Genomic DNA, 16,871 nt, shown 5'->3' on the forward strand with positions numbered 1-16,871 from the left:
CCGTCACATTTAGCGTTCCTCTGAATTTCTCTTGTAGCCTACCACGTTTCTAGACGGTGTATTGCGAAAGCTGTGTGGGCTTCGCTCCAAATTGCGGTGTTGGTAATGCGAGATCCTCCCTGTCTCTGTAGGTGGAAGAAGGCTGGTGGAGCGGAACGCTGAACGGAAAAGCAGGCCTGTTTCCTTCAAACTTTGTGAAAGAGCTAGAAGTATCAGATGACGGAGATGCCCAAGAAGCCTGCTCCGACGATGCCGGTATTGTGTGCTGTGGTCATAAACCATCACCCTATGGGCAGACTAGTGGAGGGGGTTGCATTTCAGTATTTGCCAGCAGTCAGTAATATGACGGGTGCTTAGCTGTAATCAGCTTGCCAGCTCTGGGTTAGGAAATACCTGGAGATTTTGGAGGTGGAGCTTGAGGAGGGCAGGGTTTGGGCAGGGGAGGGACTCCAATGCATTACAATGCCATAGATCTCACCTTCCAAAGCGGCCATTTTCTCCAGGTGAACTGATCTCTGTCGCCTGGAGATCTGTTGTGATAGTGGGGGATCTCCAGCTACCGCCTGGAGGTTGGCGACCTTAAGCCGTAAACATATGGGTTCACTGCAGTAACTTGTTTGCTAAGTGCTGAGCAGCTATTTAACTATTTGAAGGATTCAAAACTAATTTTGTCATTCCTTGATCCTTCCTGACCTCATTCACTTGCATGATTTGCCTGATACTACCAGAGAGTTACGTACGGTACAGTCAAGTCAGGGAGGGGCTGTGGCTCAGTGGAAGAGCCTCTGTTTGTGTGTAGAAAGTCCCAGGTTCAATCCCTGGCATCTCCAGTTAAAGGGACCAGGCAAGTAGGTGATGTGAAAGACCTCCGTCTGAGACCCTGGAGAGCCGCTGCCGGTCTGAGTAGGCGATGCTGACTTCGATGGACTGAGTGGTCTGATTCAGTTTAAAGCAGCTTTGTGTGTGTCCACAACTGACTTACGGCAAGGGGCTTTCAAGGCAAGTGAGAAGCGGAGATGGTTTGCCATTGGCTTCCTTTGCAGAGGCTTCCTGGTGGTCCTCCATCCAAGTACCGACCGTGCTTAGCTTCCAAGCTCTGACAAGATTGGGCTATACCAAACCACCCTTCCCTCCCTTGCCCAAAAGTTAGGGGAATGTGATTTTGATGAATAAGGCTATAATAATATGGGATTCTTCCAGTTGTTGAGCACAGTGACATTCTGAGTACACAAGCAAAGAGGAGAGCTATGGGCTGTTTACAAAGATGGGCACCTGGGTCATTTTGTAACTTTGAAATTCCATTTTTTGAATGTGTCAGGACTTTGCTAATGGGTTTAGTGACCGTGATGGAAGTGAAAGCGATGATGAGATTGCATTATGTTTACACCTGGAAAGTGGAATCGTATCCTGTCCAAGGTGTGGTGGAAGACCGGGAGCAAATTGTTACGAAACAACTGAGACTGTTCCTGTTCAAACTTTTGATAAGCTGCTAGTGCTACCGATAGAGCACTTGAACCCAGAAACTTTCTTGTCACCAAGAATGTGCCACGGTGTGTCCCGCATACATGCTGTGGGCTCGTGGCCCCCCTTCCTCCCTCCCTTCCTCCCTTTCTTCCAGCGTGGTATAGTGGTTAAGAGTGGTGGTTTGGAGAACCGAGTTTCATTCCTCACTCTTTCACATGAGCGATGAACATTAATCTGGTGAACCAGGTTGGTTTCCCCACTCCTACACATGATGCCAGCTGGGTGACCTTGGGCTACTCACAGTTCTCTTAGAGCTCTCTCACCCCACCTACCTCACAGGGTGTCTGTTGTGGGGAGGGGAAGGGAAGGTTGTAAACCAGTTTGAGTCTTTCTTAAGTGCTAGAGAATGGCACAAAAACCAACTCTTCCTAGAACTCATTTTAAGCTGCTTCGTGTTTTATGTTGTTTTATACTCTGACTGTTGATGCTGCCAACTCTTCTTCTCCTTCCCTCCCTCCTTCCTTCCCTCCTTCCTTCGCTACAACTCCTGCCCCATATTGCTTGGTTTGCAGGGGCTATAGCTGTGCCGCAACGTTCAGGCTGTGGTTGCGGCCAACTGCAATCCTTCTCCAAACCAGAATAATAAATCGTGATTTTAAGTGGTTTTTCAGCTGTGGTTTGTTATATCCGTAGTTTGCCCAGTTTGGGACATCACAGCAAACGATGATTACCACAAATCGGGAAGAGTGGGAGGGAAGTAGTGTGTGTGAAGGGAAGAAGGGCCGTGAGCCCAAAGCAGGCTGTGATGTCAGGACTCAGCTATAGTTGGCAAAGTCTGGGAGCAGCTTTCCTAAAGAGGCATTCATTTCTGTATTTTTCTCCCCCCCCCCCCATAACAACTTTCCAGAGGCTGTTTTTGCTGGCTCCGTCTCGCCTGTCGCGTCACCGGGAAACGGGAATGAGTCTGGAAACGCACAGATAGCGCAGCCAAAGAAAATCCGAGGGGTTGGATTCGGAGACATTTTCAAGGAAGGTTCGGTGAAACTGAAGACCAGATTGTCCAGCAACGATTCAGAAGAGAAGAAGCAAGATAAGGTACCGCAGCCGGCCAGCCTGCTGTGGAATCTGTTGCCGTATTTGTGGCAATGCCATATTTGCCAAAGCCCTACGAACTCCAGAATAAAAGATAGAAAATGAAGTATCTCATTGTGCATTTCTCTTTGTTCTCATGTGGTCTTTCTTTCACTGGGTGATCCTGCTGCTTTCTTTGGATAAGCCTGATATTTATTTACTTACTTACCTACTTACCTACTTACCTACTTACTTACTTACTTTCATGATTGTAGCCTGCCCTCCCCAGCAAGCCGGCTCAAGGCGGGTAACGTCAATTTAAAAACCGGCAATCACATAATAACACAATACTAATACTAATCATAAAACGAGCATTAAAATTTATCACTAAAACCACTAATAGAAGATGGCCCCCAAATCCTCTTTTGCTGTAAGAGTCTTCACAGGCGGGTGCCCCTCAACGATATCATTTTGTGTATAGTAATGTGCTCTAAAAAAAAAGAAAAAAGGTAAAGGTCCCCTGTGCAAGCACCGGGTCATTCCTGACCCATGGGGTGACGTCACATCCTGACGTTTACTAGGCAGAGTTTTGTTTATGGGGTGGTTTGCCAGCGCCTTCCCCAGCCATCTACACTTTACCCCCACCAAGCTGGGTACTCGTTTTACCAACCTCGGAAGGATGGAAGGCTGAGTCAACCTTGAGCCGGCTACCTGAAACCGACTTCTGTTGGGATCGAACTCAGGTTGTCAACAGAGCTTGGACTGCCGTACTGCAGCTTAGAACTTAATTAGAGAAACTAATCAGCATTCATGCTCTCAGCTCTGTTGAGTGCATTCTTAAAGACACAGTTACAAAAAATCTGCACAGAAGCCCAAGTAGCAGGTGCGGAAAGTCACTGCAGTTCGCATAAACCCACAAGCTTGTCTTTAAAGATATCGCTTTTAGCGCTGTGATGTTCTCTTTGGGAGGTGACTGGTTTCCTGCTGGGGAACCATTGCTGTTGCTAGCTTGAGCTCCTCCTTGTTCTGTCAGGCCTGAACAGTTGTTGAAGGATTGAGCGAGGGTTTCTTTCTTCTTTTTTCATTTTATAGAATAAAAACAGAGCTGCGCCTTCCTGAAATCAGAATACTGATTGTGGCTCTTTGAAAGTTTAGCGATTGGCATTATTATTATTATTATTATTATTATTATTATTATTATTATTATTATTTTATTAGGAAGGTAGAGGTTAGCTGGCCAGGGCAGAAGCGGCTCAAAATGCAAGGAAGAAGAAACTCAGAGCTCTCGGCAGCGGACTCTCATTTTCACTTTTCTCTCCCAAATTCATGTAGCCGTTACCTAGCCATCCACCTGGACCAAAGCTTACCCAGTTTCCTAGTGTAACAAAGTCGGAAACTGCAACAGAGGTTGCGAAAGCAGAAACGGAAACCAAACAAAAAGGTATTATGTTTTTTGGTTTTTTCATTTTAACTTTGTCACTTCTGTGTAAAACCGATCAGGTAGAAGACTTTACGGGGTTTGGTTTTAAGGCTGGAATGATTAACAAGCTGCTAGCATATTCATCATCCTTTTTCTCAGGTGCTTCCAGAGATGCTGCTCTTGTGGGTTGGCTTATTCGTGCTTGGGCGATGAGGAAAGAAGCTCTGTGGCCCTTGTGCCGGCTATGTACCAACAGAACATACCTAAAGTACACAGTCCGTCTAGACACTAGCAAGAACTTTCTAACTGTTAGAGTGGTTCCCTAGTGGAACAGGCTTCCTCGGGAGGTGGTGAGCTCTCCTTCCCTAGAGGTTTTTAAGCAGAGGCTAGATGGTCATCTGTCAGCAATGCAGATTCTATGACCTTAGGCAGATCATGAGAGGGAGGGCATCTTCTGGCCATCTTCTGGGCATGGAGTAGGGGTCACTGGGGGTGTGGCAGGGGGAGGTAGTTGTGAATTTCCTGCATTGTGCAGGGGGTTGGACTAGATGACCCTGGTTGTCCCAACTCTATGAGTCTATGAATAAGTGGGATTCGACCCAGGCCCGTCCTAGGTCACGACTCGCTCTTTTAGCCGTTACGCTACACCAGCTCACACTGCTGTGTTTGTTCCCCTTCTTTCAGCCTTGCTTCCGCTTGGGACCCCAACCCATAGTTCCCTTACCTTCTCATCCCTCTCCTAGCCTCACCATCTCTGTCTGCCAGGCACTCTGGCCTCTGTTTTTGCTTCCTTTGAGCTGCACACAGGTTCTCCTCTACCTAGGGCCCAGGTAGGGATTTTTTCCCCCAGCCGAAGCTACTTTTCATTTCCCCTTAGATTCTGTGTTGCTTGAGACCTTTTCTCTCAGAAGTTAGAATGTTTGTAAACATGCCGTAGCATCACAGCAGATCTACCAGTTCAGCCGTGGTGGAGGGGAAAGTTTATAGGTGACAGAAGTTTGTGTATAGCAGTTAAAAAATTTCTTTTGCCTTTCTGATCAGTTTGTACTATAAATTCACATCATGCAGATAGCATAACCTTTTCTACCAGTTATAATCTTCTAACCTTTAGAGCGGTTCCTCAGCGGAACAGGCTTCCTCGGGAGGTGGTGAGCTCTCCTTCCCTGGAGGTTTTTAAGCAGAGGCTGGATGGCCATCTGTCAGCAATGCCGATTCTATAACCTTAAGCAGATGATGAGAGGGAGGGCATCTTGGGCATCTGGGCATGGAGTAGGGGTCACTGGCGGTGTTAGGGGGAGGAGGTAGTTTGGAATTTCCTGCATGGTGCAGGGGGTTGGGCTAGATGACCCCGGTGACCCTTCCATGATTATGAGTCTATAACCTAGAACTGCTGCTAATCTTTCACTTCCATCATCAGCTTGACCACCTGGTCCTTGTCTCGCTCTCTTTCCCAGATTTTCTGGAAACTTCTAAGTGACCACTTGGTTGCAGCAGCTCCCCTTTCCCACCTACGGATCCTTGCTCTTCTCCTGCCATCTAGGCAGAGAACATACCCCTTCTGTGGTCTGTGTAAGCCCCCTGTAGGATTGCCTCTCCCAGAATTACAGCTGATCTCCAGAGCACAGAGACTAGTTCCCCTGGAGGAAATAGCTCCTTTGGAGAGTGGACTCTATGGGTGAAATCTCTCCCAAACTCTGAGATCCCAGAGTGGACCCTGCTGAGATCCCTCCCGAACCCTGCCATCCCCAGGGCGCCACCCCCAAATCTCTAGGAATTTCCCAGGCAGGAGTTGGCAACTTCAGCCCCCGGTGCCCTAATGCTAACTGAACATTAAACAGTAGCAGCAGCGGGTCAAATGTTAAACAATCATCTCCCTGATTTTATTAAAACTAGTGTGTGAACACATGAAAGCTGCCTTATACTGAATCAGACCCTTGGTCCATCCAAGTCAATATTGTCTACTCAGACCAGCAGTTGCTCTCCAGGGCCTCAGGCAGAGGTCTTTCACATCACCTACTTGCCTTGTCCCTTTAAGTGGAGATGCTGGGGATTGAACCTGGGACCTTCTGCATGCCAAGCAGAGGCTCTACCACTGAGCCACAGCCCCTCCCCCATGATTTAGTGTGTTTGATGAGGTCCATGTAAACGAAGTAAATTTTAGTAATTTAGCTCTTCTGTAAATAACACACGCTTGACTTTTGAATGCTGTCGCTAACCATGTTGGGAATAGCTGAAGCTGGCTTGACTTTTGCGTTGCTTCCTTTCAGTCAAAGAATATTGCAAGACCTTGTTTGCCTACGACGGCGCCAACGAGGACGAACTTAGTTTTAAAGAAGGCGATATTATCCAAATAATAAGTAAGGTAAGGTATGGAAGACAAAGAGACCAAGTGAAGCATGTCGTAACAATGACCTCTGGGTGGTGTCCAGTACAATGGCATTTAGGGTTAGAGTTCAGGAACATTGTGGCTGTTTCATAGGCAAATGAGGTGTTGGTGGAAAGTGCCATCAAGTCACAGATCTTTCAGCAATGCTGATTCTATGACTGTAGGCGGTTCATGAGAGGGAGGGCATCTTGGCCATCTTCTGGGCATGGAGTAGGGGTCACTGGGGGAGTGTGGGGGAGGTAGTTGTGAATTTCCTGCATTATCCAAGGGGTTGGATTGGATGACCCTGGTAGTCCCTTCCAACTATAATTCTATGATTTTATGCATGGCTTTTTCACTTGCCGTCACCCCTCCGACGACTTCAGGTGTTTGTTTGTTTTTGTTATGCATGCTGTTTCCGACCGTCAGAGGTCGCCTCGTTCTCCCCCTGCATTTCCCCGCGTTTTGAGGGACCTGTTTTATCTAGATTTGGAAATGCGGGAAACGCAGGGGGAGAGCGAGGCGACCTCCGACGGTCGGAAACAGCATGCGTAATCAAAATGAAGACCCGAAGCCATCGGAGGGGTAACGGCGAGTGAAGCAGCCATGCATAAAAGACCACAGCTGATTTATGGTGGCCCCCCTCTTGGGGTTTTCGAGGCAAGAGATGAACAGATGTGGTTTGCCGTTGCCTACCTCTGCGTAACAACCCTGGACTTCCTTGATGGTCTCCCATCCAAGTGCTAACCGGGGCAGACCGTGCTTAGCTTCCAAGATCTGACAAGATCGGGCTAGCCTGGGGCATGCAGCTCAGGCCTTCATTGGCAAATTGGGTAGTCTACAGGGGTGTAGTCTAAACGTGTCGATGTTCAGAATTTTTATCTCCAACTCATTGCCCAAAGGAATGAATTCTTAATGTTTCTAAAAGAGTAGCTCTGTCAGTTAAGGACATGTTTTGTTTTATAGATTCTATCCCAGTTATCTGAAATGCAAGCAAATTCAACAGTGCTTGAAGTGAACTAACCACTGTTTATTCTAGGATACTGGAGAGGCAGGATGGTGGAAAGGAGAGCTTAATGGGAAAGAAGGTGTTTTTCCAGACAACTTTGCTGTTCAGATCTTTGAATTGGATAAAGACTTCCCCGTAAGTTCTTGCTTGCTGTTGCCTAAAGAAACTACATAAAATATTTTCGAAGGCTTTCACGGTCAGAGTTCATTGCTTCTTGTGGGTTATCCGGGCTGTGTAACTGTGGTCTTGGTATTTTCTTTCCTGACGTTTCGCCAACACTGTCCTTTAGTGTTACTCCTCTGAAGATGCCTGCCACAGCTGCTGGCGAAACGTCAGGAAAGAAAATACCAAGACCACTGTTACACAGCCCGGATAACCCACAAGAACCAAACTACATAAAGTTTGCCCCCAAGGCAGATGCAAAAGTAAGACAGTCAGTGACATCTACAGCCAGATGAAGGTGACATGGTCCTAGCTCTTACTAACGGGGCGTGCTCTTCAGCTTTAATAAGTCACTTAATACCAGCCTGATAGAAAAACATAAAATGATGCAAACTACTGGATTTTAGAATTTTACTTCTGAATTTGGTTTCTTTCTTTTATAAGCAGTAATCATTGCAGTGTGAAGTAGTATAGAACCAGTGTGGCGGTGGACTTTGCTAGGGAGTCTGGAGTTTAAAACCTGCCTGGCCCAGTTGTAAAGTTAACTGGGTGTCTCTAGAAGTTGCTGTCTCCCAGTGTAATGGCTGGGAAGGTAAAATAAGAAAAACCCAGGTCTGCTGCTTTCAGTGCCACGATAATGCCATTTAGTCAGAGATGGATGGTATGCTTAGGTGTTGCCAGGTGAATCCTGCCTTGCTGTACTTTAAGGTCAGGAAATGAGTGCTTGTGGTGGGGAATGGGAGAAATGAACACATAACGCTACTGTATACTGAATCAGACCCTTGACCCATCATAGTCAGTATTGCCTACTTAGCACCTCTCCAGGGTCTCAGGCAGAGGCCTTTCACATCACCTCCTGCCAGGTTCTTTAACTGGAGATGCCGAGGATTGAACCTGGGACCTTTTGCATGCCAAGCAGATGCTCTCTCTCTTTCTGAGCTACAGCCTTCCTCTAAATAAGGAATTTGATGGGCTGATTCTTCTTATTCCCCCCTCCTTCCTGCCGTACCGCTTCAACAGTGGTGTATGTTTGATGTGCTTCTTCCTTGGACGCATCCAGGAACATAAGCCCACATGTAGTGCGGTTCATGCTGGTAAAAGTAGCCCATGTGCAGGTGACTGGGTGCGCTAGGTATGCACAGGGGGAGGAGCGTGTTATCTTTGTTGTCTAATTCAGTAGAACATTCTGCATTCTGCTGCCAACTGGTTGAACATTTGAGTGAGTTACTGAAATTTCTCCTTTTTTGCAGAAGCCAAAGAAACCTCCACCTCCTGTAAAAAGTCCAGGTATGTAAAATAGGTGATTATCAGAGGGAAGGTTGACTTGTGGCTATGTTGTGGGAGATACTCCAGTTTGCATTTCTTGAGCATTGGCAACATGGAAGCTCCCTTTGTTTGCGTCCCGCCTTTCTGCTTAAAACAACACTTGAAGTTGGTTTTACAGTACCGTTAAAATTAAGCAACAAGTAAAAATTTGGGACTGAAATACCAACTCATGCAGCGTGTTGAATTTCCATGCATGAGTTCATGGCTCGAGACAGGAGAGAATAACCACCAGGTGTGCATTAACCAATGTACATAGAATCATAATACACAGGTTTGATTTTGCAAAACTGCTGGATTGTATCAGAGTATTTCATTTACTACTGGATTGTATCAGAGTATTTCATTTACTACTGCTACTTCGTGCGCATTTCACAAGACCTTTACCTTTGTGTTTGTTTGTGCTGTCATTTCTAATGGATGAAGATATATCTGTCTTTCTATAGGTGTGTGCACATGAACACAGATATATTCAATAATAGCTGTAATAATGATGTATGCTCTCTTCAGGAAACGAATCAGTGGTGTTTGTAAAATAATTATTGCATTTGCATGCAGGCCCAAAGCCAGAGCTTCCATTCATGGAGAAGAAGTTTCCTCCTAAGAACGAAGAAAAAGGTTAGATCCTTTTTATTTCCCATGGGCTATGAATGACAATCCTTGCACTCAAGAATTTTTAAATGTAAGGATGTGTTGCTGACAACCAAGATCAAGTTAATTCACGCCATAGCATTCCGTATTACTACGTATAGGTGTGAAAGCTGGACATTGAAGAAAGCTGATAGGAAGAAAGGAGATTCCATTGAAATGTAGTGTTGGAGGAGAGTGTTATGGATACTGTGAACCACTAAAAAAACCCAAATCAGTGGGTTATAGTTCAGATCAAGCCTGAACTGACCGTAGAAGCTAAAATGACTAAACTGTAAGAGTGTTATTGTTTTAAGCATTTTATTTATTTATGTATTTATTGCATTTATATCTTGCCCTCATTCCCGACAAGCCAGGCTCAGAGCAGGTAACAACACGATCATAAAACATACATTAAAACACTTTAAAACACTTTAACATTCCGTACATCATATATTACAGTAAAACAAGATGGCATTAAATTCCCAAATGTAGCTACTAGACAGACCCAGTTGGCAGTGGACCCCCAAGCTGGTTGTGGGGGAGAATGGGGTGGCCGGCAACGATGGTAATAGATAGACTTGGCGGCTGCCCTCATTTGAAGGCCTGGCGGAACAGTTCTGCTGTACAGGCCCTGCGAAACTCATTTAGGTCCTGCAGGGCCCTGATGTTACTTGGAAGACTGTTTCCGCTGGGGCCACGTGTTTGTATTTTAAGTAAAAAATAAAAATTATAGAAGACACAGGCAAAGCCAATTAATGATACTATTTTTACTTTATTTTTCACTTAAAGTACAAACATGCTTAAAACAATGACAGTGTTTTCTTTTATTTAACAGTCTTTTGACACCTCGGGACTGAGGGAGGTGGCTGCCTCGGCTGGCGAGCCCGCAGCGGACTCGCCAGCACAGATGGAGAACGAGGGCGGGGTGTGTGTGTGTTTGTAACTCCAGTACCCGGCATTAAATTTCGACACCCCTGTTCTAAACCTTTCCTTTGATGGCTTACTGGGGGAGGCCATTCCATAGAGTTAGGGCAACTTCATGGAAGGAGCAGTTGTAATTGAAATGAGTTTATTATTAATCTGGGGTGGAGGAAGGGCCCAAAGGTGGTGACCTGAAGGGCATGATTGGCAGGGGGACCTACAAGAAGGAGTGGTCCGTCCGAATTGTGGGCTCCGGGTGGTAAAAGTCCTTGAAAGGTGATAATCAGCGCCTTGCAAAGTTGCATCACTTTTCAACCCAGGTCATGTTTTAAGGGCAGCGTTTCTGGTTTCTGAACGAGAAAGAACCAGGAAGGAAAAATAAAGTATTGAAGGTGGATACAATTGCATCCTAAAACAACTGGGCATCCTTGTGAATGGAATAATGCCTGCTTGGCCTTTCTAACAGCACGTGTCGTTGCTGAAAATTACCGATCTGGATAACGTTAACTTTCAGAAGGCAATAGTGAATCTTTTGACATGCTCCCACTAGTTTGTGCTTTGCAGAACTTGAGATGCCCCATCTGTCATATTAGTCGTTAACTCTTGGATGAATGAGCGCTTTGCAGCAGACGTTACTTAAGGCGAGGGCTGGAAGGGTTTGGTCAGGAAACCACTTTGAAAAATCTCCAAGTTGTCTTCATGCTAAGTTCTTCCTAGAGTGCAACGTGTTGCCATAAATTTTGCGTCACGTGGACATGAAAGAAAAAGATGATGATTCTCCTATTTTCTGAGCCAAATATTTCCCCTGTGACTAAGCTCACGTTGTTCTATGGCTCTCTGCTCTAAGGCATAAAAGTAAAAAATCTTTGTAGGATCCTAAATCAAGAATAGCAGCTTGAGTAGTCGTGACTAGTCTGATCTCGCCAGAGTTTAGCAGCTAAGCAAGGTCAGCCAGGTTAGTACTTGGGATGAAGCCTGCTGGGTAATCTTGGGCTAGTCACAGTTCTCTCCAAACTCTCTCAGCCCCACCCACCTAACAAGGTGTCTGTTGTGGGGAGAGGCAAGGAAGGCAATTGTAAGCCAGTTTGAGACTCCTTAAAGGTAATGAAAACCAGGGTATAAAAACCAGCTTCTTCTAATAAAGAGTCTGCCGAGCTGTATCTGGCATCCCTGGCAAGCTCAGATTCCCCTGAAAGTATCTAAATCAACTTTCCCTTCTGGCTCATGCTGTGTCCTGGCCACTTAAAAGCATTCAAAAGCTCTTAACACTTTCCATTTGTAGCTCCACACAATTGTATGTGATGACATTGCACCTGCCAAGGCTTAAAAACCCTGATTACAGAAAGCTTCCTGAAGGATCGAGAAAGCCTCACATTTCTGTCTGTTGACTAGGAATGATGGCTACAGGCTTCTGCTGGGCATCAGGGGAGTCTAAATCATGTAGACTCATCACTGTGAGTAGAAGAAGAAGAGTTGGTTTTTATAAGCCGACTTTCTCTACCACTTAAGAAAGAATCAAACTGGCATACAGTCGCCTTCCCCTCCCCTCCCCACAACAGACACCCTGTTAGGTAGATGGGGCTGAGAGATACCATAAAATCGGTATTAAAGAATCTGAGCACCTTACTGCATGGAAAGGATTGAATCTGAGCTTTCACAAACTGCGCCAGTTTATGGAACCAATTTTTGCCATCTTCATTCCCTCCCCCCCCCCTCACAGTTTCATTTTTCAAATTGCTGCTTTCGGTTGGGGATCCATTACAATATGCCATGAGACCCAGGGGTCTGCAACAAGGAGGGAATTGGCCATAATCTCTTGCATGAGAGGCTGTTAGTGTGTGTGTTGGAGTCTCCAGCAAAAGGGGAAGGTGGTAGTCGCTTCTTCAGCCTTGTTCTATTTGCCGAAAGGTTTGATTCCATGTTGGTTGTGAAGCAGTCCAGCAACTTGTAGAACTCATGGCTTTAAAAACTTTTGATGTGTTAAGATCTGTTAGGGGAATCAATGTCACCCCTGACTTTTGAGCAGCATGTTGGCATTAGGCTTATATTTTTATATGTTCCTGCAGAGGTTCATTTTAGTTTCCATTAGAAAGATTCCCTAAGAAGACAGAACTGAAGGAAAATACTTATTTCTTGGAGCCTTTTTCCTGGTTTCACTTTCTAGGCTGATTCCCAGGGAGGTAGCATTGTTAGGAATTATTTAAAGCTGGGCCTGTGCAAACTGAGAAACTCTAGGCAGAAGAGTCTACGTCTGCAGAAAGGACTCTACAGATTAAGTTGCCTCTGTCGTGTTTGCTGCCGTCTAAATATTGTGATGCTTTATTGCCCAGATGAAAAAGCAGCTTTGGACCAGAAAGCCCCTAAACCGGCAGCTCCTCAGGTACCACCCAAGAAACCCGCCCCTCCAAACAAGTCTAATAACATATTGAGAGCTGGGATTTTACATCCGAAACGGCCAGAGAAGCCAGTCATGCAGCCATCGGTATCCAAGTGAGTGTATCTTTTTTTTCTTTACATGTCAAATTGGACCTTTTGGTCCATCAAGATCAGGCTTGTCCACTCCGACTGGCAGCAGCTCTCCAGGGTCTTAGGTAGAGGACTTTCACATCACCTACCACCTGGTCCTTTTAACTGGGGATTGAACCTGAGACACATCAACACATGAAGCTGCCTTCTACTGAATCAGACCCTCGGTCCATCAAAGTCAGTATTGCCTACTCAGACCGGCCGCGGCTCTCCAGGATCTCAGGCGGAGGTCTTCCACTTCACCTACTTGCCTAGTCCCTTTAATGGGAGATGCCAGGGATTGAACCTGGGACCTTCTGCATGCCAAGCAGATGCTCTACCGCTGAGCCACGGCCCCTGGAGGTGATCAGAGCATGGATCCACTGTGGCAAGACCATGGTTTTTGAACAAGCTAGCTTATCAGGTGAACGTGAATAAAAATTATGGGGGGAGTCAGGTACTAAATGTGCAAAACTATCAATATATCAGTTGGTACCCAACCTCTGGTATACAATTATTTCCAACACCCACAACAATAACTTCCTTTCCTTTACCCCTTAGAAGCTCCTTGATCCATTGATCTTGAACAGCATAATTTTAAATCTAATGGTTGAGGGATATAAGGATTGAAATAAATCTTGCCACTGACAATGTAGCCTTGGGATCCCTGTCACTTAATAAAAAAGGCATTATGTCAGACACAGAGGCATTGGAGTTATATGTTAAAAGGGGAGAGATATAACGTGATCTAAGTTCCTCCTAAAAGCAGCATTGCAAAAGGGTATGAGCTAATGAATCAACAGAGCCAGGACAGGCCTTTCCAGATATGGTATATTCATAATTCTACTCTGCATAACCATAGAGGGGATAGCATTCAGTCTAGCTAAACAGAAGGAACAATATTTTCATAAATATATTTGTATGTACATGCATATCCATTCAATAATATGGTTGCTGATCAAAGGTATATTTTACATTTGTAATACAGGTTTTACAAATAAACACCTTCAGAGTGTTAAGCTGCAGTACTGCAGTCAAAAGCTCTGCTCACGACCTGAGTTCGATCCCGACGGAAGTCGGTTTCAGGTAGCCGGCTCAAGGTTGACTCAGCCTTCCATCCTTCCGAGGTCGGTCAAATGAGTACCCAGATTGCTGGGGGTAAAGGGAAGATGACTGGGGAAGGCACTGGCAAACCACCCCGCAAACAAAGTCTGTCTAGAAAACGTCGGGATGTGACGTCTCCCCATGGGTCAGGAATGACCCGGTGCTTGCACAGGGGACCTTTACCTTTTTAACTATAAAATAAATGGAGGCTATTGCTTTTTCTCTCTTTCGTGCAACACTTCTTCACGTATCACGAAAGAAGTGAAACCCAGGAGCTTGTTAACTGAAACATGGAGTTAACCTGTTGCACAAAGGAGGCAAATTTGCTACTCATGATATATGACGAAGTGTTTTACGAAAAAGAGAAAAAGCAATAGTCTCCATTTATTTTATATTAGAAGGTGTTTATTTGTAAAATATACCTTTGATCTGCAACCATATTATTGAATGGATATTCCTGTACATACAAACATATTTATGAAAATATTGTTGTAAGTTCTGGAAATATCAGCTGAACCTGGCAAAAGGTTCTGAGCCCCTAACCCTCAGCAGGGATCTGTCAGCAACTCCAAGCTACAAACTCGGTCTTTGCCAAAGGAAATTCCGTATTAACATAGCAGTTGATGAGGAGCCCCGTGGCACAGAGTGGTAAGCTGCAGTACTGCAGTCCAAGCTCTGCTCAGGACCTGAGTTCGATCCCAACGGAAGTTGGTTTCAGGTAGCCAGCTCAAGGTTGACTCAACCCATTTTTCCGAGGTTGGTAAAATGAGTATCCGGCTTGCTGGGGGTAAAGAGAAGGGGAAGGCATTGGCAAACCACCCCGTAAACACAGTCTGCTAAGTAAATGTTGGGATGTGACATCCCCCCATGGGCCAGGAATAACCCGGTGCTTTCACAGGAGACCTTTACCTTTATCTTTTTTGATGAGCAGAGAATGGAGAGGGGTTTGACCTGTATACAAGAGAAAGCTTGATCACTTTGACCAAATTTTTTAAAAGGTACCTGGAGGTTATGGAATGCCCTTCAAAGGGAGTCTTGAAAGACTGACTTTTTTTGAAGACAAATCCAGGCATGGTTTTTGTTCAGGCATGTTTAGGTTTTAGTTCTTTTAGTTTTGTTCAGGTTTTAGTTCTTGCTCAATAGGGTGGTTTGTCAGATTAAATTTTAGTGGGTGTTGAGATTATGGTTACTTATACTGATTTTTGATGTTTGTGCTTTTAATATTATATTCGTCTTGCCCCACCCCTCATGGTCCTGAGTATCTGATAAGGCAGAGCATTAATTATTTTAATAAACGAATAATTTTCTCTCTCTCAAACACAGAGCAAATGGAGAAGTGGTATCTTTAAGACCGAAATCTGAAATTGAGCCTGTAGCAAAACCAAAGTTCGACTCGGAGCAGTTACCACTGAGACCAAAATCCGTAGAGGTAGATTCAGTTGCAATAAAGAACTCAAAAGAAACAGGTAAGCTGTAAATACCAAATGTAACTGCAGAAATTTCTGGAGTTTTTCCCTCTGCAGAATTAGAGTAAACTTTTGAATCGTTTATCAGAGCCTTCTAGAGCACCCCATTAGTTTGTAGCCGAAGAGGCATTGAAACTGCTTTTATATAATCCATATCCATTTGTACCATACAGGTAAATGGCCTTCTTCCCAGTTTTGTGTCTTGATGTCATCTTAATACACCTTCAGATCGTTCTGCTGGTTCAATAAAAGCTACCTGTTTGACAAGATAGCTTTGAAGTTTTACAGAATTTCTCTTTCAAGAATCACTTCATTGCTAATCCGTACATTCTTCTCAGCACCTAATCACATGCTGTAAATGCCTTATCTCGGACCCAGCCTTCTTGAAAGATGTTCTCTGGGAGTTCCATACTTGGTACTTAGTTCCCTGATGTGCATAATCCCGATTTGGATCAGGACTGCAGGGAGACAGGGCTAAAGTCTGCCCTCCCCAAGGGTATGCCCAACCCTAAAATGTCCCGAGAGCTGCTGTTTGCCCTTGGGGAAAATACCGTATCTTGATGATGTATGACTGGTGTTGCTTGTTAGTGTAGCAGTGATGCAGATTATTCAAGAATCTGGTTTTCAGGAAATGCTGAACCGCTAACATAGGCCATTGGTCTATTTCTTGTGCTCTGATTATGGCATGCCCAAGGATAGGATTTGGCCAATAAAAAACGGAATCTTGCTTTTCTATAAAGCACGTGTGAGCGGGAAATCATACTGTGAAGTATTCCAGGGATTTAATGGGTATTTCCTTGCATAGCATTAACACCGCTTCCCTAAATTTGTTTGTATGTGCTGCTACCAACCACAGGGGCACTGTTTTTTGTTGGAACTGGCATTGCATTTGAGAAGTTGCTAGTACAATGTTTATCGTAGCAAATCTTGACCTCCACCTGAGACCCTGGAGATAGGGTTGCTAGGTCCCTCTTCACCACCACCTGTGGGAGATTTTGGGGGTAGAGCTTTGGGGAGGGGAGGGACTTCAAAGCCATAGAGTCCAATGGCCAAAGTTCTCCAGGGGAACTGATCTCTATTGGCTGTGAATAGGAATTTGTTCATATTTTTTTCAAACTATAGTCCTGCCCCCAACAGTGTTTGAGGGATAGTGAACTGGCCCCCCGTTTAAAAAGTTTGAGAACCCCTGTATTATAATAAGCAGTGTAAAGAAATAGAAGAGAACAACAAAAAAGAAAGAACAAGAGATCTGTTCCACAAGATCCAAGAAATCAAAGGGAAATTTAAAGCACGGTTAGGCATGCTGAAAGATCAGCATGGAAATACATTAACTGAACAGGACAAAATAAAGAAAAGGTGGGAACAATACACTGAAGAACTATATAGAAGAGATGAAAGGATAAAAGATTCTTTCCAAGAAGAATCTTTTGA

General features: G+C 44.9%; 1 protein-coding gene across 1 annotated transcript in view; it reads left to right on the plus strand.

The window, feature by feature from the left end:
• Positions 1-16,871, plus strand: part of CD2AP (CD2 associated protein) — a 113,824-nt gene that overhangs the window by 87,398 nt on the left and 9,555 nt on the right. Inside the window, exons 7-15 of the mRNA XM_056856843.1 lie at positions 132-255; positions 2,372-2,559; positions 3,868-3,976; positions 6,223-6,317; positions 7,360-7,464; positions 8,742-8,778; positions 9,373-9,432; positions 12,696-12,855; positions 15,298-15,440. Coding sequence (XP_056712821.1) covers positions 132-255; positions 2,372-2,559; positions 3,868-3,976; positions 6,223-6,317; positions 7,360-7,464; positions 8,742-8,778; positions 9,373-9,432; positions 12,696-12,855; positions 15,298-15,440 — 1,021 coding nt within the window. The remainder of the gene's footprint in view (positions 1-131; positions 256-2,371; positions 2,560-3,867; positions 3,977-6,222; positions 6,318-7,359; positions 7,465-8,741; positions 8,779-9,372; positions 9,433-12,695; positions 12,856-15,297; positions 15,441-16,871) is intronic.

Source organism: Euleptes europaea, chromosome 10 (genome assembly GCF_029931775.1).
Source record: "Euleptes europaea isolate rEulEur1 chromosome 10, rEulEur1.hap1, whole genome shotgun sequence".
In the NCBI taxonomy this organism is placed as follows: Eukaryota; Metazoa; Chordata; class Lepidosauria; order Squamata; family Sphaerodactylidae; genus Euleptes; species Euleptes europaea.